Genomic DNA, 24950 nt, shown 5'->3' with positions numbered 1-24950 from the left:
GCACCAGAAAGATGTGGCAGCAGCAGCCAGAAGACAAACTAAAAGATTTCATCACTTGCCTATAAATGTTAAATAGGAGTCTTAAAGTAAGGAGACACTATATTAACATTTAATAAATGGTTTACAACGCAATATAATGTAGTTGAAAGGATATAAGGACATGTTTTAAGTGTTTAAAAATTTTCTTATCTCCTTACAACTACATATGTAATGTGCAGTATTCGTAAACAGTTATAACTTCTCCTATTTTATATCATTACAGGTGTTTTTACTACATTGTCATTCGTTATCTGTTTATACAGCAGTATAAGGGAGATATATGGTCATTGTTGACGAATACATTAATAAACACTTAAGACTAATAAGTGTTTACATACTGCTTATGGATGCTAAATAGGGAAGGTTAAAGTGATATCGTCACAGTACAAGTGTTACATAAGTGATTACTGGGAATGTGTCCGATGTGGGATCTACCCTTTAATTAACAATGTGAAACAATAAAAAAGAGGCAGACCAGACTTCCTTTCCATTGTGTTCCTTTATTACCATATTTGTGGAGATAACTTAATCAGGAAGCAAAAAATATACCAGACAATAAAGTACTAAAAATCTGAGATAGAAATAACCCCCCAACACAAACCACCCGGAGTCCCCCACCCCTCCTCTTCCTCCTCCTCCTCTTCCTCCCCCCACCGGCGTCCTCTGTGGGTTTATGTGGCGTATCGCTTCGTCCACTGTTTGGCTGTTCGGTCATGTTCCGCTCTGTTAGTCGTGTACTGGGTGGCGATGTTTCCCACCAGGGGGTCGGCTGAAACGGAAAAACAGGTGTCAAGTTAAGTTTGTCCGCGCACAGAAAAATAATAAAACACAGACAAAGAGAGGAAGAGGACACTAAAGGGCATATAAATATCTCGATGTGTCTCATAACATTACATTTTGTTTCGTTTGAATTAACATCATCATTTGCCATATGTCTTTATTATAAACATGAACATCTTTTAGGTGCATAGCAAAAACGAGTAATAGATTTCGTCCCATTAACCCCCTGAGACCCGCCTGCGATCCCGACCGACTTCACTGTCTTTCAGAGGCTGTAGCAGGTTCAGTTTTAGAGCTAGAGTGAAGGTACAGGATATATGAAACTAGAAAACCTAAGGAATCCATTGGTAACAAGCTTGGTAACAGGGAGGTGAGGAGGCTAAATGACGCTCCAAAGGTAGGCTTCATTTTGGGCGAAGAGAAACTGGGACAGCCATTTTCAAAGGGCTTGACCTCTGACCTCAAGATATGTGAATGAAAATGGGTTCTATGTGTACCCACGAGTCTCCCCTTTAGTGACATGCCCACTTTATGATAATCACATCACCTAGTGCATTCAGAGGATGGATGGCTTCCCTCGGTAGATTGACAATAAGGGGGTTTCTGAGCAGTTTCCAGAACAGAAGTGCTCGCCATCCAATCACCGAAAAATGCAATTCTTGCATAAATGTTTGATATCAAATCACAGCATGGCTTTTCTATTGTATTCCTCAAGGTCTTGGTCACTTAATGTGGTATTTTGGAGGGATTATTATTGTTATCTCGAGTGGTAAAAAATGGTAAAATTTAGCACCAAATCTGTGTAACAAATGGTATCAACCCAAAAATTGTAGCATCAACTTATGAGACATAATAGAGCATGGGGATGGACATCATATACTTTCATCATCACGTCCTGAACCGTTATACACTTTTATAATTTATTTTAATTAATTAATTAATTAATTAATGTTTTTTCCTGATTTATGACTGGAACAATTTGACACACAGTGCTGAGCTGCATCTCAAATTAATCGTCAGGTTCCCAGCTTTCAGATGACGTGCACCACTTCTATGTGACGTCTATCTCCCTCTAAAGACCCCCTGCACCCCCCTAAAAAAGACAAAAGAAACGGGTCTATTGTGGGTCTCAGAGGGTTAATGTCTTGAAATTTTAGTACTGATTCCACTACCTCAACTTACCTGTTTCAAAATCTTTTAAGAATGCCTTTTATGGATTGGAAAGGTTTATTATAGAGTAAAATCTTTTTGACAGGACTGTCTGTTTCTACTCATGTACAATCTTTTAATAAATCAGCACTCAGACGTCAGAATAAATTATGTCTTTTTTCCGCACCATATTAACTTTGGCCTCAAGTGGCGGGTACAATACAAAAAAAACTCCCTCTCTGCTTTCACTCTTACAAACAACACGAAAATAGAATAGAATGTCCAGATGACGCTGGGTTTCCTGTCAAGGTGGCAGCGCTGACAGAATTTACCAGCATTTTACACACACCCGATGTTTCAGATCCCTGTTGTTCTGCAAAACCATGGAGCAGAATCTGTTTAGGCAGCATTTAACGAGCCTGAAAAGTGATTGAAGTCACATTCTGAAAAGGGAACGCGTGTCCACCTACGGATATTTATACTTGATGTGGCACACTGCGAGAAGTAGAGCGGAAATCAGCAAGATATGAAGAACGCCAACGAGATTAAAAAAAATTTAGAACATAACTGCCACTATGAAACTATAACCACCGTGTTAGCTGCTTTTTGCAGCATGCCGAACACACAAAATATAACTGTGAACTAGTCCACCTCAGACGCTTAACAACTCATCAGCCTGCTGTTTGAATAAAGCTGAGGGAATTTCCCCTGCGATAATAATACTTGGCACAACAGCGCAATATACGGTATTATTGCCCTTTTTTTTGGCAAATTACTTCATTTATCCTGATTTTAGTGTTATATAAATAAACTTTATTGTTAGGCTATTATTGTTTTTTAAATGACAAAGATGACAGAGTTTTAAAACTAATGAAATACTTGTATTATTAAATGCAGAACTCACAAAGGCAATGAGGCGCAGCGTTTTTTTCCCGAGATGCTTTGGTTGCATCTGGTTGCTATGATACGGAATATCCGCAGAAGTAAAAATGTCGGCACAAGTTAGAGTGCTTGCTATGGATGAAGGGAAGGCTGAAGCCCGTAGGGAGAGAGGACAATGTTTTGACCAATGATTGGATGACTGGGTAAAAAGGAGACAGTGACGAGCGCAGAGTTTTACCCAAAGCTGACCATTTTTCAATTCTCGGCCCTCAGCGCAGAATAGATGCTCAGCACCTCGTCACGCTGCTGGCGTTTGTGCATAGTGTTAATATGCGGCACGCCCGTTGCAAAGAATTCAAAAAAGAAAACGTAAACATCGCAGTTGTGGCGGATGTTTGCCATCCCCTCCGGTTGGCTTGTCAATAGTGGGGTATTTGCAATATTGTGGTTATTGAGACAGCCCTAGATGTTTCCAAACATCTGTTTCAGCAGTTCGATCAGTGTGATGGTGCTCTGACTACCGAGCCGTCATTGAGTCTTACCTGGGTTACAGTCTGTGAGCAGGGAGCAGATGGACAGCAGCACCTTGGAGATGGTGAGTGCGGGGCTCCAGTTGTCCTTCAGGATGTCCAGACAGATCACCCCCTGACTGTTGATGTTGCAGTGATAGATCCTCGTACGAAAAGTTACCTGCAGACACACAAACAGTGCCGTTCACAGTCAGGGTGCGAAAACATTCCCTACTTTTGTTTATCCACACAACAAATACTCTAAAAACAGCCAACGATCCCAAAACAAAAGTCTGATATGATGTGTAATGTTACATATTGATGCAGTATTACGTACTTGGCTGTCAAGTTTGTTTGCAAGCTTTACATATACATATTTCCTACACTCTTATAGAAGAAATTTGATGATTAAAGTAGTCAAATATACACACAACTAGGGCTGGGCAATATATTGATATATCAATATCGTGATATGAGACTTGTATTCGATTTTGGATATTGTAACATCGTAATATAGCATAACTATTGTCTTTTCCTTGTTTTCTGCATTATAGTTCGTTCCTGTTATAGCTCCAGTTATTATTAATTTTACCCACTTAGCCATTATATCCACATTACTGATGCTTATTTATCAAAAATCTCATTGTGGAAATATTTTTTAAAAGCACCAATAAACAACACTACAATATCGGTAGAGGTATTTTGTCAAATATATTGTGATATTTTTTTTTAAGTTTCTAAAACCTTTTTTTAGTTGTGTGTGTAGAGCTGGGCGATATGGAGAAAATTAAATGTTATACTATATCTACTATATTAAGTTGTTATACTATCGTTTCTAAAGATGACATAAAGACTTAACTGTAGTTGAATCATACAGAGACACTAAACTAAGAAATGCTTAGTGGAGCAGTGACTGCAGGTTTGATGCTGAAGGTCCATCTTTTATCTGCAGGACATGAAAGCCCTCTGGTGGTTGAAAAGAGGTACTTCTACTGTATGAATGGATAGGAAACGCTGTCTGCCGTTACTTCTGCTTTTCACAAAAATATTACTAAGAACTTCTCATTAAGGCAGCAGTGAAAGCATGTGGTTTTATTTACTGTAAATGTTCTGATGAAACTGAAAACAACATTTCTTTGGAACACTGTGCTGATCTGTGGGAAATCTCAGCTGGAGTTTTCTTTGTATTTGTCCATCAGTGTAGATCTGCAGCACATGTAGCATCAAAAAGGTGCAGATTTATAAAGACGACTTTTCACACGCCGATTTGATTCTCAGATTAAAGATGCTCGTGTGGGTATTTTTAATCTCAGTTTCACGTTTGCCTTTCTAACTTCACAAGACTATTTCCTGCTGGTGTTTACACAGTAAACCAAACTTTCCATTCACACACACACACACACACACACACACACACACACACACACACACGCAAAGGACCAAATATGTATCATGTCACGATCGTATAATGTTCCAGAGCTGAGAAAACATTAGCTCAAAACAAACAGCGGTAACAAATACCTGCTACAAAACAGATTGTGGAATGGTTCATTGCTTCGTTTTTAATCTCTCCATAACAGGTTGTTTTCTCAACCTCCTGTTTATTATTGTTTTTTAGGCTTACATCACTTTTTTTTTATGACAATTTGTTTTATCCCACTGGAAACGAGCCTTAGCAGAACAAACAAATCAGGATTGACATTTCTATTGTCATCATAATGACCGTATTTGTTACATAATGTAGCTTAATTGGTCCAAATAATCCTGTGGGGACAAACAAATGAACCACTATCCATCTGCTCAGTACACTGAATGTCAACAGTGGATCCTTAGTGTACAGACAACAGCAATGAGATCATAAAAAAAGAAGAAAGCTCTTATTATAGAGGAGAAAATCACAGACATCAACTACTGATGTCTGATAAGTGACTTTATGTGGCATCCTCTACATGCCTGCGGTGGATACAACCGTTCAAAAGAGAGCAGAGACTTCGTCAGGACTTTGGTCAAACAGAACAGAAGTTTTTCCAAAAATCAGGACGGACAACATAGTTAGGATCCGACTCAAGAATGTAAATCTGTGTATAAAATGCAGAGAGCAGGCTTTCTAGAAAATCCTGTTTTGTGTTGTTGTGTTGCTTCAGGAGAAGCTGTGTTTGTTTCTGCTCCAACACGTCAGACAAAAGCACAATCTATAGCTAATAGTTGAGTGTAAGTGATCTGACAGACGCTGTACTTCACTGTAAACAACTTTTTGTTTTTCAGTCTGGGGTTATTCTTTTATTTTTCCTGTTGTCAGCAAAACCCATTAAAAGACCAAAAACAACAACTACTTGTCTTCTGTGTCATAGAGCCCCATTGTTCTTCTGTCCTCGCCACACGTTAGCGTACAGTGCTGTAGAATGACGGTGGAGCCCATGGGACCTTATTTTGAAAACATTCATACGGTAGTAAACGGTGAGAGACGAATCATTTTTTGATCCCGTTTGAATTGTGGCATTAATTACATCATGATGTTAGCTAATTTAAAAGTTAATTTTGCAAGTCAAGAGAGTCGCCGTTTGTCGTAGTATCATTTAGTTTTGTGTGAAACCGCTCAGTGAACTACATCTCTCGTCTCGCGCAATTTATGTCACCGACGCCAAAAAGACCTCCTGGTCTTTTTGAAAATCAGCCGGGAAGCAAAAGAACGAGCAAAGACCAGTTGCTTGTGTGAGCACGAAACACACACGCATCGTAGCTTCAGCGAGAGAGGAAGTTTTGGGTGTGTAGTCTTTCTATGTCTTGTATTTCAACAGTTGTACGACAAACTGCAACTTTCTTGACTTGCAAAATTATCTTTTAAGTTGACAAACATCAGTCATATGTGTGGTTTATGGCGCGATTCATAAGGGATTAAAAAATGATTTGTCTCTCGTTAACTACCGTATATATTTTTGCTTCTCTATGCAGCGAGTTAAACACTTGTTTATCTTTTACGCCAAATCTGTGGCTTAATATAGTCACCAAAAATACACTGAATTCCTGTTTGAGTAACGGACACTAAAAACTACAGTGCCAAGCTGTTTAAGGAAATCTTAATTTTTAATGAAAGTATATATTAATTATTTCACTTTTTTAAAAACATTTTCATCTTCCTTTGGTACCAATGGGCTCAAGGTCGAGTGCCAAAGACAGAGTACAAAAGATAAAAAGTCTTAAGAATACACGGACATGTAGCACCGTTGGTTTTGGTCTTTTCATTGGATTTGACAAAAATATAGAAAAAAAAAACCAGACTTATCCTTCAAATAACTCTTTCAAAGCTTAACCTTTGGGCTAAATATCAAAAAAACATCTGTGACAGCAGCAGAAACTCCCCAATGTCAGATCTCAACTTTCACATAGAGTATAATGAGTCAGAATGTCAGCCAGCTTTGTGCAGTTTACTGATGTCAGGTCGAAGGATTTCTGTGTTATATAGTTACATTTCTCTTCTCAATATTAATCTCTGGGGTCAACATGTGACATGCAGATGTAAAGTATTCAGAAATGTATTAAAGTAATCAGATTATCTATCATTTTGTCTTGTTGTTGTTTGAGAACCAAGTCAGGATACGACTGGTAGTATCTATACACTACTTTAAAGTTTCGATCAGTCTGCTTGAGTGCTACCAGACATGTACTAATCTCAGTACCTTGGGGGGTTTGAAGGGGTAGTCAGGTGTGAAGGCGATGTCCAGGAAGAAGACGCCTCCCTCGTACACGGAGCCCGGTGGTCCCAGGATGGTCGACCTCCACTCATAGATGTTGTCTCCTTTTGGGCCAGCACTGCAGGCACAAAACACAAGTCTCACTTACAGCTGCACAATCACTTAGAAAAGTTTATAACCGTTCGCATCATCTTGCATGTCAATTTCATGTTTTGTTTTGCAAAAAACATTATGGATTCATCTGCTACTGCACACCGTGATTCATATTTGAAAATGTAAAGAATCAATGTTTACTCTTATCTTTCTTGGTCATCAATATTTACATTCTACCTCACAGTCTCATCAGTGATGCAGAGGAAGAAAAACACTACCAGGGGAAAAACACACCCACACCATTCAAAGTAAATACAGCATAATAAATAAATTAAGTCAGAGGAAAAGACTTGAGAAAAAAAAAGACACCCACACACTGAGGAAGCCTGTCAATACATCAATGTAGATTATATGCTTCAAGCAGATGCGACTGGATGTACATCAATGGAGTAATCAATGCCGTATGTACTACAGTATGAGAGTTATTCATGTACTGTGTGTGTAACCTGATGAATCACTGCACTAAAGCTTACTGGCAGCATTCTGGAGTATGTGGGCGTTGTATTTTTCATCAGTAAGGAGATACTTGCTTAAGAGAAGTAAAACTGACTATAAATGCCACTTTCCATTCAAGATCTGCTCGACGTGTGGCATTAAACCAAATACTTTCTGCGGGACTAGATGCCGTATGAAACATTTCCATCATTTCTGAAGCTCAAAGGATCAAAGGGAAAAGTGTCTTTGGAAATCTCGTGCTTGCACCGCCTTTGATGGATGAAAGCAAATATAACATGTGCAAATGTGTTCCATTTCCTGTAACCTTAAGAGGAGAAGTAATAAGTATTACCATGCAACTTCTCCAGTTGATTATTACATTAAGGCAATTGGGGGTTTTTTGTATACAAGTTTTCTGAAATGTGATGTTTAAACATGCAAATGAGGCATTATTTATCTTATCAAAATATGTGCTTTCATTTCCAGAACAGAAATCTGAACATTGGATAAAGCCAGGTTCAAAATTCTTGTTTCATTTTTTTTTTAACATATTAGAGTCAAAGGTTTTTACAGAGGGAATTTTAGATATCTCTTTTTACCACTCCATAAATCAGAAAATACAGTCAACAGCCATAAAAAATATATATTTTCGCCAGGTTTTTCGGAATAAAATGTTCTATAAATCAGGCTATGAATGATTTATGTACAAACCCCTCTGTAGAAACCTTCAGAATATAGATAGAAATGAGATTAGAAAGTTTGGTGGATGTTAGCCCCCCCCCCCGAGGCAAATTTGTGATTTTGTGCTATACAAATAATAGAGAAAGTAGTAAAATAAACAAAGCAGGTAAAGCAAAGCACCTAAGCAAAATAGCAAACTGCAACTGCACAGCAAAATGCACTAACACAAAACTATTTCTGCAAAGTTACTTTCACAGATTAATGGTCATAATAATGAAAGTTTTCCCCGTTAAATATAGAGTGATGAAAGTTTAATTTCCCTCGTGCATCATTCAGAAGACAGTTCAAAGCAAATCCCCGGTGATGTGTCTGCGCATCATGAGCTGTAATCTGTATTGATTTTCCCTCAAAGCAGCCCGGCTTTTATCCCCCTTACATGCAGAACATGTGGTCTTGAACCCCCTTGGGGTCATGAGTACAAGACATAATAGTATTGATCCAAAACTGTTGGCGGGGGGTTAGGGGAGGGGGCAGGTGTTGCGCTCCGCTGTGCTTTTTTTGATCAACGTTAACACGGATGTTTGGCAGAGTTTCAGTGCTACGACGGAGGAAATCGATTCAGAGGGCACAGTTTGGACTAATTAACTGGGTGTTAAAAGATATAACGGGGAAATGTGACGAGTTGAAACTTCCACCACATGAAAGACTTCCAAGTTGTTGATTTTAATGATGTGAACACATTCCCTCCAACACACACACACACACTCCCACTCAGCCTCAAAACAACATTTTACTCTTCTCTTATCTATTCATGATAAGCCATTAAGGGATACCAGAGTCTGATACGGGAGCAATTGATTTTGATATCATATAAGATATGTTGGTTCAGCTACTTCGGATACAGTTATGAAAACTGTCGCAATAAGCCTTTTCCATCAATCAAAGCAGTGTGGTCGGTGCATAGTTTCATCACAGCTAGGCAGCAGTTATGAAATGTATTCAAGATGGAGACTTTAAACAGTCAAACAGGTTGAACTTAAACAGTTTCCAGAGTCACAGCAGCAAAACTCATTACAATACAACTTCACATAAAAGCTTCCTCAAAGAGGTAGCAACTAAGAGGAAGTGTTTTTATTTAATGAGAACAAGAAATGTGAAGATGTCACTTATGGTTCTGGGACTTTTTATTATATATTTTTTTATTATTATTATTTATATATTTTTTTATTATTATTATTTATATATATTTTTATTATTATTATTATTATTATTATTATTTATTCTTTTTATAAAATAATTGAGAAAATAATCTCAAGATGACTCGATATTGAAAATAATTGCTAGTGGCAGCTCTAATAAATGAAACAATAAATAATCTACATCATAAATATACTGTCCCTGTTGATTTAAATATGTACAATAAACAAGTTAAAACTACGATACAAGCCAAAAAGAGATGCCTTCAGTTGTGTTAATATCACTAAAATGCAGATGTGCTAAATTCCCCTTCAATAACAAGTTATGCTTGAGGGTATTTTCACATTCTGAAAGTTATTACAAAATACATTATCATATACAGTAATACGAGGTACTCAATTAACCATGGCTTTGAATTCATCGTGTGCTCGTCAGGTTGTGTTTTAAGCTGTCACACTTCATTGTCGTAATTAGCGAGTCCATTATGAATTTGCCTAAATGGCAGAAACCAGAAACTGCTGTTGTCCTTCAGTGTCAGAACCTTCAGCTGCAGTCATCCGTCCTTAATCCAGAGTTTAAGCCGTTAGTTTAACCGAGAACATCATCACGCTGTAGTCATGATACAGTCAGAGACACAAATCACCTTCTGAATGTCACTCAAAGCTTCATTGAAAATATCTCAGGATTTAAGAAGGAAAGCTTTTAAGAGGGCTTACTATGCAAGAACTGGACATCAATTTTGTGAGTGCAAGTCAAGATATAAATAAAGCTCGAAGCTATTTCAAAGTAATCAACATGTTGAATGAAAACATAAAAACATGATTTTAAGTTACTGCTGTATCATAAAAAAGAAACTCTCAGATGGTTGCAATCTTCCAAACACATTTTTCAAAACGCTGGTGCTATGCGGTGAAGTTAAACATTTGCACATGCCATGTGCTCCCCTGCAGCAAACTAACAGCTTGATTTTATGAACAGACTTTCAAATGAAGCCTGGTTGCCTGTGAGGTGGCAGGTAGAGAGAATAGAAAAGCTATTTTTCCCGCCGAGACTCCGCCTGAGAAGCTGTTGTTTTATACATGAGGAAACAGTGGCAGCAGTAACAACAAAAAAATCAAAATAGAAACAGACTTTTCTTTTTTTAAGACTGCGACTGTGAATACCTAACGCAACTGTTTTCTTCCAGTTAGCAGCAAATATCCAGACGGGTGTTCATTTTTGGGGATGGTCTGTGGCCTGAGGTGGCTTGTTTGATCTACTGAGCCATGATGGGAGAGATTCCTCTGTTTTTCTTTTCTCCTTTCACAGGGAGGTCAGAGGTCAAGCTCTGCTGCAGAACAGCAGCCTGGAGCAGGGAGAGCGGGGCTTTGGTGATTCGCCTCGGGACAGGGAGGACGCCTGCTGCGATGGGAGCTCGGACCCAGACCATCTGGTTTTAAGGATAATCTTTCAAATCACAACACTAAAGTAAACCGAGCTGCAGAAGTGTCAGTCACACCCAAGTCCTCACGCTAAATACAATATCAGTTTAGGGCTGCAACTAGCGGTTATTTTCATTTTCAATTCATCTGTGAACTATTTTCCCATTTGACCTATAAAATGTCAGAAATTAGTGACGTATTCAGATTGCTTGTGTTGCCCAACAAACGGTCCAAAACGCAAAAATATTCAGTTTATTACCATGTGAAACAAAGAAAAGCAGCAAATTCTCTGATTTAAGGACCTAGAAACAGCAAATATTTCCATTTTTGCTTGAAATATGATAACGACGATCTGATTCTCCAAATAGTTGCGGTTCAATTTTCTGTCAACTGATAACTAGATTAATCGTTTCGGCTCTGAATGAATGTTTCCTTTGACATTTTTACTTTTCGTTATATGAGTGCCATGCTGTCCTGAGTTTTATTTAGATTCTTCGACTGAAAAAAAATACATTTTGTGCTTTAAAGGTTTTACTGTAATGGTGCATGAAAATTTACCAGATCTACATTTCGTTGTTCTTGTACTATGTGCAATGACAATAAAACTGAACATAATCTAATCTAATCTGAATGCACTAAAAATGAAATATTGCAGTTATATTAATACACCTGACAGTAAATTAGTAGTATTCATGAACACTGAGTCATGTAAACAAATTAGTGGCCGTCATTACATATATACGTATATCTTTGAGGACAGCATAATTAAAAATTGCACAGGCCTAAAAAGAGATTTGGTATAAGAACATCCCAACTCATACTGGTTAGATTTTATGCAAACTGACATTTGTCATTATGACATTTTCTGGCAAATTAAAAAGTAGCCTACATCAGCAACCATCCAGCTTGTATTGCATTAGTAATAAGTAATATGACAATGTGATTAACATAATATATACTTTGCAAGGGCACCATCGCTGCATCCTGAGCTTAGCACCGCCCAAGACGACTGTGATTGGTTTGAAGAAATACAAACAAGCTTTTGTTAGCTTTATACTATCTGTACCAGAATGATAATGTGTGGAGCCAGACGTTTCTTTAGAGCTGACACAGCGCTGTGGAGATAGATCTGGCTATGCAAGACTACAACACTCTCATTCATGGGCTCTCTCATACCCCTTTCACACCGAGGACTCAACCAAGGTTGAACCAGGGTTGATTGTGTGTATGAAAGGGTTAACCCGCGTTGACTGACTCAGCTTCTCAACCCAGGTCACCGTGGCTCATAAACAAACGGTGCCACAGCAGCAGGAATGTTTTCCGACACACGACACGAGGGACGAGAACAACACGGATGTGTGGCGAGACATCGAGGTGCGGGAGCTTCTGGCCGTCCGCGGTGAAGAAGAAAAAAAGCGGTAGATGACGTGATGGAGAGAGATAGATGCTGTAAATCTGTACAGCATGTTGTCTGTATGTTTTTGCATACATTACAGCTCCATACATACAACATACGGTAGTTAAACTAAAAATGCTGTGCATGCATTATTCTGTGACATTTTTGCACACATTGATGATGCCACTATCATCTCCTCTCTCTATAATCCTCCACACCTGTAAACTCCCCCCCCCGGCTCATATCTAACACCTGAGCTAAGTGGTATGCATTGCTCCCGGGTGTGACCCAGATCGTATCTGATATCTGACCCGGGTTGACTGACTTGGTTTGAATTGACAACAGGAGGGTTGAATCAGGGTCAGACAACAGAGTGAAGTGCGACACCCAGTGGAAATATTCTGTATACAGGTCGGGTCCGATGTTTGGCTCACTTTAAAAAACGGTTTAAGCATTTTTACACACGGCCCAACCCCACCAGTTAGATCAGCCTCTAACCCGTATCAGTTGGCCTCTACTGCCCATTTAGTTCTGAATGAATTAAAAAGAAATACTGCAGTTTTTAATACACTTGCCAATATATGCGTAGCCTGATATAATGGCTCAGTATCCACCTTTATACTGACCTCACTAAACAGATCAGGTATCAGTGTTCGATCCACATTCACTGCTGTTTCAATATAAAACTGTAATAACAGGATTATATTAACTTTTGAATGACAACAGAGATTAGAATATGCACCAAAGGAATGATCCCACTCAGTAAGTAAAATAGCGGGATTCAGGTGAGTACTTTGTATCCGAGTTTAGGTTTTACTACAATAGGTATCAGGAGAGAAATAGTGGGATCAGTGTGTTCCTAATGAGTACGCCAACGGACAGACTTTAAAGCAAAGAATGAAACCCACCTGCAGTTTGGCGGAGGGTCCAGTGTAATATCAGCCAGCTCTTTCTGAATCCTGCACACAAAAGGAATTCAAATTTAGTCACACTGGCAAAACATCATTCTTAAATATTAAATAATGAAACGCATCATTCATCTCTGATCTTCAGAGCATTATTATGTGATTTACATTTTAGGTTTCCTTACTCAAACCATATTGATCTAATCGGTTTGTGAGTAATGTAATCTCTGCCATTGGTTTCTTGTGTCAAAGGCAGAGCAACATTAATTGTGAAAGTAAGCCACTCATATTTATATCTTGTGACTGTGTACGTTATGGTCTGTTGAGAAATTAGTGTGTTCCTCTTCTATGAGGCAAGGTGGAAGTACTAGAAAACGCTGTTTGTTCTTCTGAAATTCACAGTTGCTTCTGCATTTTGTTTCCTGATATAAAACGTAATTGTAGCTGCACTGGAAGTAGCTCAACGTGGTGTCAAATTTGCATAGTTTTGCAAGAAATCGTCTAAATGCAACCACAGCTGTTAGTATTATGATGATTAAAAGTGGACTTTTGTCATGTGCCTTTCTTCCCAAGAGAAATCCCAAATTACAACAAGCAAAGCACTCAGATTAAAGATAAATATTAGAAGAAACAACTGACTGATTTTGAGATATATCCTGAGCTATGTCAGAATTAGGGCTGTGTTTTGGCAAGAATCTGGCAATACGATGTGTATCATGATACAGGGGTAACAATTCAATATGTTGTGATATACACTCACTGGCCACTTTATTAGGCACACCTGTTTAAATGCTTGTTAACACAAACAGCTATTCAGCCAATCACATGGCAGCAACTCAATGCATTTAGGCATCTAGACGTGGTGAAGACGACTTGCTGAAGTTCAAACCGAGCATCAGAATGGGGAAGAAAGGGGATTTAAGTGACTTTGAACGTGGCATGGTTGTTGTTGCCAGACGGGCTGGTCTGAATATTTCAAAAACTGCTAATCTACTGGGATTTTCACGCACAACCATCTCTAGGGTTTACAGAGAATGGTCCGAACAAGAGAACATATCCAGTGAGCGGCAGTTGTGTGGACGGAAATGCCTTGTTGATGTCAGAGGTCAGAGGAGAATGGGCAGAGTGGTTCGAGATAATAGAAAGGCAACAGTAACTCAAATAACCACTCGTTACAACCAAGGTATGCAGAATACCATCTCTGAACGCACAACACATCGAACCTTAAAGCAGATGGGCTACAGCAGCAGAAGACCACCCGGTACTAGCAAGGTGTACCTAATAAAGTGGCCGGTGAATGTATATATAAGCAAGCCGATAATTGAGATTTTTTTCAAATCTAATTTTAAGAAAACTGTCATGGTATAAAGACACACCAGATGTATAAAATAAGTAAAAGGAAAGTAAAAAAAGTCACTATGTGAGATGGCTACTATGGGGACTAACATCATCACACATTAATACAAATGGACTCATTAGATCCAAAAGAGTCTCAGCTTTCCAGTCATACCCAATTTATGTATTTCTAAAACTGTTTAGGGACCCCAGTATGCAGAAATATTCAAATACACAATTTTAGAATAGCTGACATTAACACATTTGTACTGCATGCAGAAAACTGCATGTTTTTTTGCCCCAAACATCATGTGATTATCATAAAGTGGGCATGTCTGTAAAGGGGAGACTCGTGGGTACCCATAGAACCCATTTTCATTCACATATCTGGAGGTCAGAGGTCAAGGGACCCCTTTGAAAATGGCCATGCCAGTTTTTCCTCGCCAAAATTTAGCTTAACTTTAAAGTGTTATTTAGCCTCCTTCGTGACATCTCAGTATGAAGACAGAATCGTGGCCAGGTCTGCCGTCGGATTTTTAAGAGGTTAATAATAATACAGTATTGCAAAACACAATATCGCAATATTCACGTGTATCAATATTTTCTAACACCTCTAGTCAGAATATAATGAGCGATTCATTAATGTACAATCTGGGGTTTTATCGTTACCTTTTGGCGCTGGTGGAAAGCAGCTTGGAGGTCTTGCTCATGCTGGCTTTGCTCTCCCGTTTCTTTTTGCAAAGCGTGTCCCTCTGTCTGGTCTGGCTGGAGGAAGGCGGCGATGAAGAAGAGCTGGTGCTGGCACGGGAATCCTCATCCGACATACCGGTTTGGATTGGAGAAAAGCCGTAACCTGAGGGAGAGAAAAAACACAAACAACGGAATAAGTTGACACCACAGCTGCAAGGAGGTGGAGCAGTTTCTGAATCATTTCTAACCAAAGCAGATGCTAATTCGTCCCGTGAGTCGCCACAATAGCTGATAAAGTTTCATAATACACACAAGCCACTTTCACTATTTATAAACTTTCATTTGCATGTTTTCATAAAGCAACTGCTGGTTTATCTGCCACAGCAGCTGGTAGAGTAGAAATACTGACAAACGTCTCTGTACTCTGGTATTTAAACTATCCTAATATTATGATAACTGACTCAGATTTAAGTGTTTTGATGAAGATGATTATTAGGAACTAGAGGAAACATAGTGTCAACATTCAAATGTGTATTTAAAGCTGCTGTTTATACACATTAATATGCATGTTTTCATAAAGAACTACTCATTTATCTGCCACAGCAGCTGGTAGAGTAGAAATACTGACACCTTATTATTATGATAACATTGTTTTATGGAAATGATTGAGGACCTTAAGAGAAACTGTGTCAACATTAGATGTGTATTTAACTTAATTATTTATATATTAGCAGGTAAATTATACTCATGTCATGGTCATCTGTTCAACTGGTCGCTCCAGCAGAGTGTGTGTGTGTGTGTGTGTGTGTGTGTGTGTGTGTGTGTGTGTGAGTGAGAGTGTGTGTCTGTGTCAGTGTGTGTGTGTTTGAGTGTGTTTCTCTGTGTGGGTTTGAGTGTGTGTCTGCGTGTGTGTGTGTTTGAGTGTGTGTCTGCGTGTGTGTGTTTGAGTGTGTGTCTGTGTGTGTGTGTGTATCTCTGCGTGTGTTTGTGTGTGTCTGAGTGTGTGTCTGTCTCCGTGTGTGTCTGTGTGTGTGTGTATGTATGTGTGTGTCTGAGTGTGTGTGTCTGTCTCAGTGCGTGTGTATCTGTGTGTGTGTGTGTGTGTGTGTGGCTGTGTGTGTGTATGTATGTGTGTGTCTGTCTCTCTGTGTGTGTTTGTGTGTGTGTCTGTCTCTGTGTGTCTGTGTGTGTTTCTCTCTGTGTGTCTGTCTCTGTGTGTGTGTGTCTCTGTGTCTGTTTCTCTCTGTGTGTCTGTCTCTGTGTGTGTATCTCTGTGTGTCTCTGTGTGTTTCTGTGTGTGTCTCTGTGTGTGTGTCTGTCTCTGTGTGTGTCTGTGTCTCTCTGTGTGTTTGTGTGTGTGTTTGTGTGTGTGTCTGTCTCTGTGTGTGTCTGTGTCTCTCTGTGTGTTTGTGTGTGTGTTTGTGTGTGTCTCTGTGTGTGTGTCTGTCTCTGTGTGTGTCTGTGTCTCTCTGTGTGTTTGTGTGTGTTTGTGTGTGTGTCTCTGTGTGTGTGTCTGTCTCTGTGTGTCTCTGTGTGTGTGTCTCTGTGTGTGTGTTTGTGTGTGTGTCTCTGTCTGTGTGTCTGTCTCTGTGTGTGTGTCTGTGTGTGTGTTTGTGTCTGTGTGTGTGTTTGTGTGTGTATCTCTCTGTGTGTCTCTGTGTGTGTGTGTCTCTCTGTGTGTCTCTGTGTGTGTGTGTCTCTCTGTGTGTCTGTGTGTGTGTTTGTGTGTGTGTCTCTCTGTGTGTCTCTGTGTGTGTGTTTGTCTCTCTGTGTGTCTGTGTGTGTGTCTCTGTGTGTGTCTGTGTGTGTCTCTCTGTGTGTCTCTGTGTGTGTGTTTGTGTGTGTGTCTCTGTGTGTGTCTCTGTGTGTGTGTGTGTGTGTGTGTGTGTGTGTCTCTGTGTGTGTCTCTGTGTGTGTGTGTCTCTGTGTGTGTGTGTGTGTGTGTGTGTGTGTCTCTGTGTGTGTGTGTGTGTGTGTGTGTCTCTGTGTGTGTGTCTCTGTGTGTGTCTCTGTGTGTCTCTGTGTGTGTCTCTGTGTGTGTGTGTCTCTGTGTGTGTCTCTGTGTGTGTCTGTGATGAACTGCTGTTAACCAACAAGCTAGAGAAGTGATCACAAGTTAACATCCCCCGTAGACTCCACTCTGCTGACTGCTAGATATTACTAGCTGGTGATTGAACACTAGATATTACTAGCTGGTGATTAAACACTAGATATTACTAGCTGGTGATTGAACACTAGATATTACTAGCTGATATAAAGTAGATGTTTCTCTGGTAACGACTCAGAGGCCCTGCGACGACTTCAGGGCTCAGACTACTTCCTGGAGCGGCGTGGTGTGTAAAGCTGCTTGCTAAGCATCCTTCTCTTCAAGTGACCCAACAACCGTGATTAACTGTCATTATAAACATATACACGTCTATTGTCTTGAGCTATTAAATATAACGTCACGTATATTAAAACAAAAGCGTATAAATATGTATTTTCAAGGTCTAAATGTGAAACATTAAAACGCGTCAGACAGCAGGAACTGCTCCGCTCCAGCACGTAGCCGGCGCCCGTTTTCCGTAACTAACTAAATGTTTCTTTCTTTCTCTGTTGACTAAACTGAGTTAAGACTTCAGCTCGAGACGCATCCAGGCGAAGGACTGAGTCGTGTTCTCTGACCACACGGTGAGATATCGGCGTTAAATGATGTATTTGTGCTCGCTAATGAAACTTACCCCAGTCTCTATTGTGTCTGGTCCTCCTCCACCAGTCAGAGGCTGCTGCCTGTCGCCCTCTGCGGAGCGGAAGTGGCTCTGCCTCGGCTGCAGAGGGCTGCACGGACCCGGTCCTCCTCTGGAGACACCAGGACACATCCTACATTATATATCAGTTTAATACACTTTAACTCACTATGTGCATTTAAGTTTATTGATCTAATGTTATCTTAAAAATCCCAACATCTTGCACGTGTTTTTGCAACATGAGGTCGAACTTGTGAACTTAAAGGTCCCATATTATAAATATTTATAAACTTTCATTTGCATGTTTTCATAAAGCAACTGCTGGTTTATCTGCCACAGCAGCTGGTAGAGTAGAAATACTAACACCTTTCTGTACTCTGGTATTTAAACTACCTTATTGCTGTGATAACAGACACAGATTTAAAGGTCCCATATTATAAAAAAGTGAGATTTTCATGTTTTTTTATTACAAAGCAGGCTTAAGTCCTATATAAATACTGTGAAAGTATCGAAACGCTCAATCCACAGGGAAATACACACAGCCCGTGTTCAGAAATTGTGCGTTTGAAACAAGCCGTTAGGATTTCTGTCTATTTGTGATGTCACAAATATATGTGGGCAGTATACGTTTACAAGTGTTCTCATCTTCCGTGAAATGAAGGAAGAATGCCGTAACAGCAGGGAAAAAAACAACAATACGATAATGTTAAAAAAAACACCTTTATTTTCCTCATACTGTCTGTCTGAATATGCCTGTATTCACCCTCTGTCTGAAACGCTCCGTTTTAGTGCATTTCAATGGAATTGCAACGGAATTGCGTTACTAGGCAACGGTTTGGGTCCATGTTTATTTCCTGTCAGCTGATGTCATTCACATCCACTGCAACAGGAAATAAACTAGGGACACATTTAGAATGTTTAAGTTTAAAACCGTGTAATGGTCTAAATATTGTATATTTGTGACATCACAAATGGACAGAAATCCTAACGGCTTGTTTCAAACGCACAATTTCTGAATACGAGCTGTGTGTATTTCTCTGTATATTGAGCGTTTTGCTAGTTTAACAGTATTTTTATAGCGCCCTAAGTTCTATATAAATACTGTGAAAGACCTGAAAATCTCACTTTTTACAATATGGGACCTTTAAGTTCCTCAATCATTTCCATAAAAGAATCACACAAAATACAAGTATGAACCTGGAAATGAGCATAATATGGGACCTTTAAAGTTACATTACTTCAATATTTAATTTGAGATGATTCAATTTTAACAACCAATGTGTAATAAATAAAAACATTTTAACAATCAGCAGCATTTTACAGACAACTAGGCCTATAAAAACTCTGGGCACAAATACAATGGCAGTTTTTTTTTCATAATATAAAAAATAGAATCTGGAAAATATGATGTGTTGTTTACTATATTCAGAGAGGGGGTTACACTAATAGAACTCCAGCAATGACTAAATTGCTGCATCACTGCCCACAGAAACCACTTAAACTGACCATGTCTGACTCATGACTAACAAGGTGTTATTAAAGAGCCAGTGAGTTGAAAATAAGGAGCACATTTTCACAGTTTCAAGGTGATATTGTGGATTTTTTTATTCATTAGTTCTCTGCACTTCTCGTATCCCATCATGTGAAGCCAGTATTTTAACTGCATCTGGTGCAATTAACTAACAAATTAGGTAGTAAGAGATTTGTGAGGTGGAAAGCGGTGCCTTACAGCAGTTAAATGAGCCGTAAAGAACAGTATGTACTGTTACCTGCTGGCGGATGTGTGAGTTTAAAAGCTTAATAGGCTAATCTCAAATTGTGAACACTAGCTGTGTCAATATTTTGACAGTATAGCATGTGCTCATCTTTAACCCTCTTTAAGTCCTGAATTATAGATTTACCTTTCAGTTTATTTAAATTATAGACAGAAGAAACCTTTTTTTTTACACCTCATCTGTCTGTAATGAGGTGTAAAAAGGTTTCTTCATGTCTTAACAGTTAAAGAAACTGAGAAATGTGTCTGTTTCAATGCTTCATTGAGGCTGTATAATGCCGAGTGAAATCCAAGTTGCACGATTCACGGTGAAGTTAAATTTGAGGATTTATTCTTTCTTGCACAAAGGCCACACACCTCAAGGAGCCACGGAAGAACAACTTGTTTTAAGATCCAGCAAACGCTAATGAATTCAGACACATTTTATTACTGCAGCACATGAACCGAATCCTTTCCTTTAATAATCTTTGGCGAATATATATCTGGTGTTGTTATTTCAGCACCCATTAATGCAGGCGTGGAGGCTTTAGCCAGTCTGGCAAGCAGCCTGCTGCTACTTTCTAGCAGGCTAATGGACATCTTATTATTTATGCAGACTAATGGCAAATCAGGACATTCATAAAAATCAAAAGTATTTTTTTTGTAATGGTATTTTGCACCATGCAGGATCCTAAAAGTGGAACACCAAATCTGTAAAAAAACAAAAAAAACAGACCAAGAGCTGAAGTGGTCATTTGCTTAAAAGCTTTTATATAATTAATTTATAATGCCAAAACATGTTGTGTGCAATGATTTGAGTCTGAACGGTCCATTCCTTTCTGTTTTGAATACTTTTGATATTACTTTCCCAAAGATCAGTGGTGAAATGTAACCGGAACATTTACTCAAGTACTGTACTTAAAGGTCCCATATTGTAAAAAGTGACATTTTCATAGCTTTTATATTATAAAGCAGGTTTAAGTGCTATATAAATACTGTGAAAGTATCGAAACACTCAATCCACAGGGAAATACACACAGCCCGTATTCAGAAACCGAGCTTTTAAAACAAGCCGTCAGGATTTCTGTCCATTTGTGATGTCACAAATCTACAATATTTAGACCATTTCACAGTTTTAAACGTAAACATTCTAAATGTGTCCCAGTTTATTTCCTGTTGCAGTGTATGTGAATGACTTCAGCTGACAGGAAGTAAACATGGACCCAAGCTGTTGCCTAGCAACGCAATTCTATTGAAATTCCGTTGAAATGTACTAAAACGGAGCGTTTCAGACAGAGGGTGAATACAGGTATACTCAGGGAGACAGTATGTGAGGAAAATAAAGGGTTTTTTAAACATTAAAGCATGTAAACATGTTCTACTAGAAACACAAAATACAAGTATAAACCTGAAAATGAGCATGATATGTCCCCTTTAAGTACAAATTTGAGGTACATGAGTAATTCCATTTCATGCCACTTTCTACTTCTATATACTCATTTCAGGCTTTTACTTTTTCCAATCAATTATTTGACAGTTTTAGTTTTCTAGTTACTTTAAAAATTAAGATTTTTGCATAAACAAAAGCGTATGAAGAGCTCATGAAACATAATTGTTATAAATCAAACTACCCAACATTTATACAAGTACAGCTGAAATAATTATTTGATTACAGTTTTTCTCATTCATATTTTTTTTCAAAACAATAATCTGAACAATTATTTTGTTTTTCACAGCAGTTTTGAATTTCTGGCTTCCAGGCTGATGTGGGTGGGGTGGTTGTAGTTATGGTCGGTGGCAGCAGGGGTGTGCTGTGGGGGGGCAGGGGAGGTGCGAGATGCTGGGATGGGGGGGGGGGAGCAGCAGGGAACCCTGAGCTGAACCTATTGAAAAACATCTCATTTCATTGTCACCTCTGTCTGTTTTTTTGTCTTCAAACCCTGTGATCTGTTCCATCCCAGGCGTTGGGATGGACCTCTCTGACGTCGTTCTGCTGGAGCTTGTTTTACAGCTTCTAGGCGTCGTTGCTGCACTCCCGCTGCACTCTGTAGTTCGTCTCTAGCTCCGTCCCTGAAGGCTCTCTTCTTGTTTGTTCAGAAGCTCTTTCAGATCACTGGTAATCCAGGGTTTATTGTTGGGGAAAGACCATCTCGGTGGGGACGGTGTCGTCCACACAGAAAGTGATGTACTGTCGTTGTCATCCCCATGGGGCTCGCAGAGTGCATCCCAGTCAATCTGTCGCCTCCAAACACCCCTGTAGTGCCTCATTAGCATCCTGTGACCACCTCCTGACTGTCCTGTTGGTCACAGAGAGCTGCTGGACAATGGGCAGCTATGAGGGGGGGCAGGGGTGAGAAGAACCAAGTTGTGATCTGATATTCCCAGAGGGGGCAGGATGGTGGAGACGTATGCATCCTCAACATTTACATCCAAAGTTTTGTCACAAAGCCAAAACAGATCAAATCATAACATGGCAAACTGCAGCCCAACAGGCAACAACAGATTGATTATCATAAAGTGATTATCATAAAGTGGGCATGTCTGTAAAGGGGAAACTTGTGGGTACCCATAGAACCCATTTTCATTCACATATCTTGAGGTCAGAGGTCAAGGGGCCCCTTTGAAAATGTCCATGCCAGTTTTTCCTCGCCAAATTTTAGCGCAAGTTTGGAGCGTTATTTTGCCTCCTTCACGACAACATAGTATGACATGGTTGGTACCAAAACTCAGAACGCTTCCTGTTAACATGTTATTATCACGTAAACATGACAGCCCCAGTACAAATATTCTTCATTTCCCAACTGTAATTAAAATAACGTTACTATTCAACAGAATGACACTGTGGTTTGACAATAAAGTCTGCGTTGGGTAAATAATGATCTATTTAAAAACACCCCAGCGAGCCACTGTCGAGATACAGTTCACATTTAAATCAAGCGTTTGTAATCTTAGTGTTGTATCTCTGTTGTAAAGGTCGTTGGTAGGGCGGGGGGTCTGTGTCTTTGACATTCATGTGGGGGGGTTATAACCACTTGAGAAAGTGACCTCATGCTGGTTGCGTCACGTGACTATCTGTCTCAGGACACGTCACAAGTCTTCCGGGGTGTTTGAAGGGTTCTGGTGGGTGTTTTACAAGGCGTTACAAGGGGGTGGCGTTTTAAACAAGCATATATACATAAGGGTACTTTCATTCTTGATGTCTCGACTTCTACAAGCCTACACTGAGAGAGCGGCATTTTATTTCCGGAAAACAGTGAAGGAGCATCTACTTGCAATGGTGAGTTACTGTGTAATATGATTTTATATATATACTTTGCCAATAGTTATTCTTTTTCTTTTATCTAAAGGTTAAGTGAAACATCTGTTGTCTGTTGTGTAGAGTTGCTTGATGGACCACAACTAAAGAAAAGTAGAAGAGATACTGTCACATACAAGGAGAGCAGCGGTAAGCAGGATTTTTCTTTCACGTCTAGAATGATCTGAGGAAAACAAAGTGTGTTTTGTTACAAGCACCTTTTTTGAATTGCAGATTTCGGCCAATAAGCATAAAGGCTGGTGAGAATAACACCAGAACCATCGTCAACTCTGAAACATCCCAATAGACAGAATGACGGTGAGTCTAATTAACATCTTACATGTTATTTATGTGTACATGTGGACTGATCAGGATTAGAGAATAATCCTCCGTGTCTTTTTTGTTACACTTTTAGCAGAAAAACATCAGATTCTCAAATTCTGTGTTTGCGAGCTGTAGCTGTGAAGGTGAACCTCCTGCAAAACAGCCCAAACTCAGAGAAGGTAAGCCAACATTTCACTACTTATGTATATATATATACAGTATATTACAGTGGAAACCATCTTTATGAATCATAAAGCTTGGGACATAATCATCTTAAAATGCCTGATTTCATGGCAGCTTTTCTAAAAATTGCAATGCATGTTACGATGTTTTAAGTTGTTTTTTTTGTGTTCTTTACAGATTCATCTCATGACATTGTGCTGAATTCCCCCCCATGGTTATGGTCAGAAGAACAGATCAAGTTTTGGGATGACAGTGACTTTATAGCAGAGGACTGTGACGCCGCTGCTCGGACCGAAGAAGAAGCTGCTAAGACTGACGCCGGAGTGGAAACGCGTCAACAGCCAGAAGCTGTACACAGTGACGAGGATGAGCTTGATTATGACACTTGTTTTGCTCGACTTCAAGAAGAGGCTTTCCAGTGGTCTCCACCGCCACCGACCTATGAAGACCACAATATCCTAGAAAGACTGGAGTTACTATGGGACTGGAATTTTTATGGGACTGGAGTTTTTATGGGACTGGAGTTGTCGTCGAAGTGAGTTGTTTAAAAAGGTGATTGAGGTTCTTGAAGACCGGTCTGCAAAATACACGCACATTTCTTTAACGCATTAACGGAACTTGCGCTTTTTAGGTTGTAGCTCAGTTTTAAAGCGAGAGTGAAGACACTGGCTTCATCTGCAACACTCAAAACCTAAAGAATCCATTGGTGCCAACCATGTCACACTGGCTTGGGGTCTGGAATGTAAATGGGTTCTATGGGTACCCACGAGTCTCCCCTCTACAGACATGCCCACTTTATGATGATCACATGCAGTTTGGGGCAAGTCATAGTCAAGTCAGCACACTGACACACTGACAGCTGTTGTTGCCTGTTGGGCTGCAGTTTGCCATGTTATGATTTGAGCATATTGTTTTATGCTAAAAGCAGTACCTGTGAGGGTTTCTGGACAATATTTTTCATTGTTTTGTGTTTTTAATTGATTTCCAATAATAAATATATACATACATTTGCATAAAGCAAGCATATTTGTCCATTTCCATGTTGATAAGAGTATTAAATACTTGACAAATCTCCCTTCAAGGTACATTTTGAACAGATGTGATTAAGTATTTTAATCGATTGACAGCCCTAGTTTTGGTGTAATCTTATTATTTGATAAAATGTTAATGTTGTAATTTTATTGTTTACTGTATGAAGTGCAAACATTGTTGACTATAAACAAGTGCAGAAGAAGATTTTATATCTAAATTTGAGTTCATATTGTCTTTTTGTGTTCCTGCCATTTCTGTGTGACAGTAGCTGCTGTGTTGTTTCCATTTATTATTACGATGAGAGCTCAGTCACACCTGAATTTACACGAGAGCTCAACCTGATCCAGAATCCCATATAGACTCTCTTTTGATC

The 24950-nt window shown here is 39.3% G+C and overlaps 1 protein-coding gene and 1 long non-coding RNA gene across 2 annotated transcripts; one reads left to right on the top strand and one right to left on the bottom strand.

Moving 5' to 3' along the window:
• Positions 1-519: 519 nt before the first annotated feature.
• LOC119497464 (ubiquitin-conjugating enzyme E2 E1-like) lies at positions 520-18136 on the bottom strand. The gene is made up of 6 exons (XM_037785607.1): positions 17985-18136; positions 15244-15427; positions 13243-13293; positions 7037-7169; positions 3393-3540; positions 520-808 (listed from the first exon to the last, which is right to left on the bottom strand). The coding sequence occupies exons 2-6, from the start codon at positions 15396-15398 to the stop codon at positions 711-713; spliced, it is 585 nt and encodes a 194-aa protein (XP_037641535.1). The 5' UTR covers positions 15399-15427; positions 17985-18136; the 3' UTR covers positions 520-710.
• Positions 11662-13366, top strand: LOC119497466. Its single transcript, XR_005208929.1, has 2 exons — positions 11662-13100; positions 13178-13366. It is a non-coding gene; the product is annotated as an uncharacterized LOC119497466 (long non-coding RNA).
• Positions 18137-24950: the final 6814 nt, after the last annotated feature.

Source organism: Sebastes umbrosus, chromosome 11, assembly GCF_015220745.1.
Source record: "Sebastes umbrosus isolate fSebUmb1 chromosome 11, fSebUmb1.pri, whole genome shotgun sequence".
Taxonomy (NCBI): domain Eukaryota; kingdom Metazoa; phylum Chordata; class Actinopteri; order Perciformes; family Sebastidae; genus Sebastes; species Sebastes umbrosus.
This window is presented reverse-complemented; position numbering and strand designations above follow the sequence as displayed.

Coding starts and splice junctions, on each gene's coding strand:
- LOC119497464 (XM_037785607.1), bottom strand. CDS start 15,398: ATGTCGGATGAGGATTCCCGTGCCAGCACCAGCTCTTCTTCATCGCCG. Junction 7,170..13,242: donor GACCCTCCGCCAAACTGCAG/GTGGGTTTCATT, acceptor TTGTGCCTGCAG/TGCTGGCCCAAAAGGAGACA. Junction 3,541..7,036: donor ACCCCTTCAAACCCCCCAAG/GTACTGAGATTA, acceptor GTGTGTCTGCAG/GTAACTTTTCGTACGAGGAT.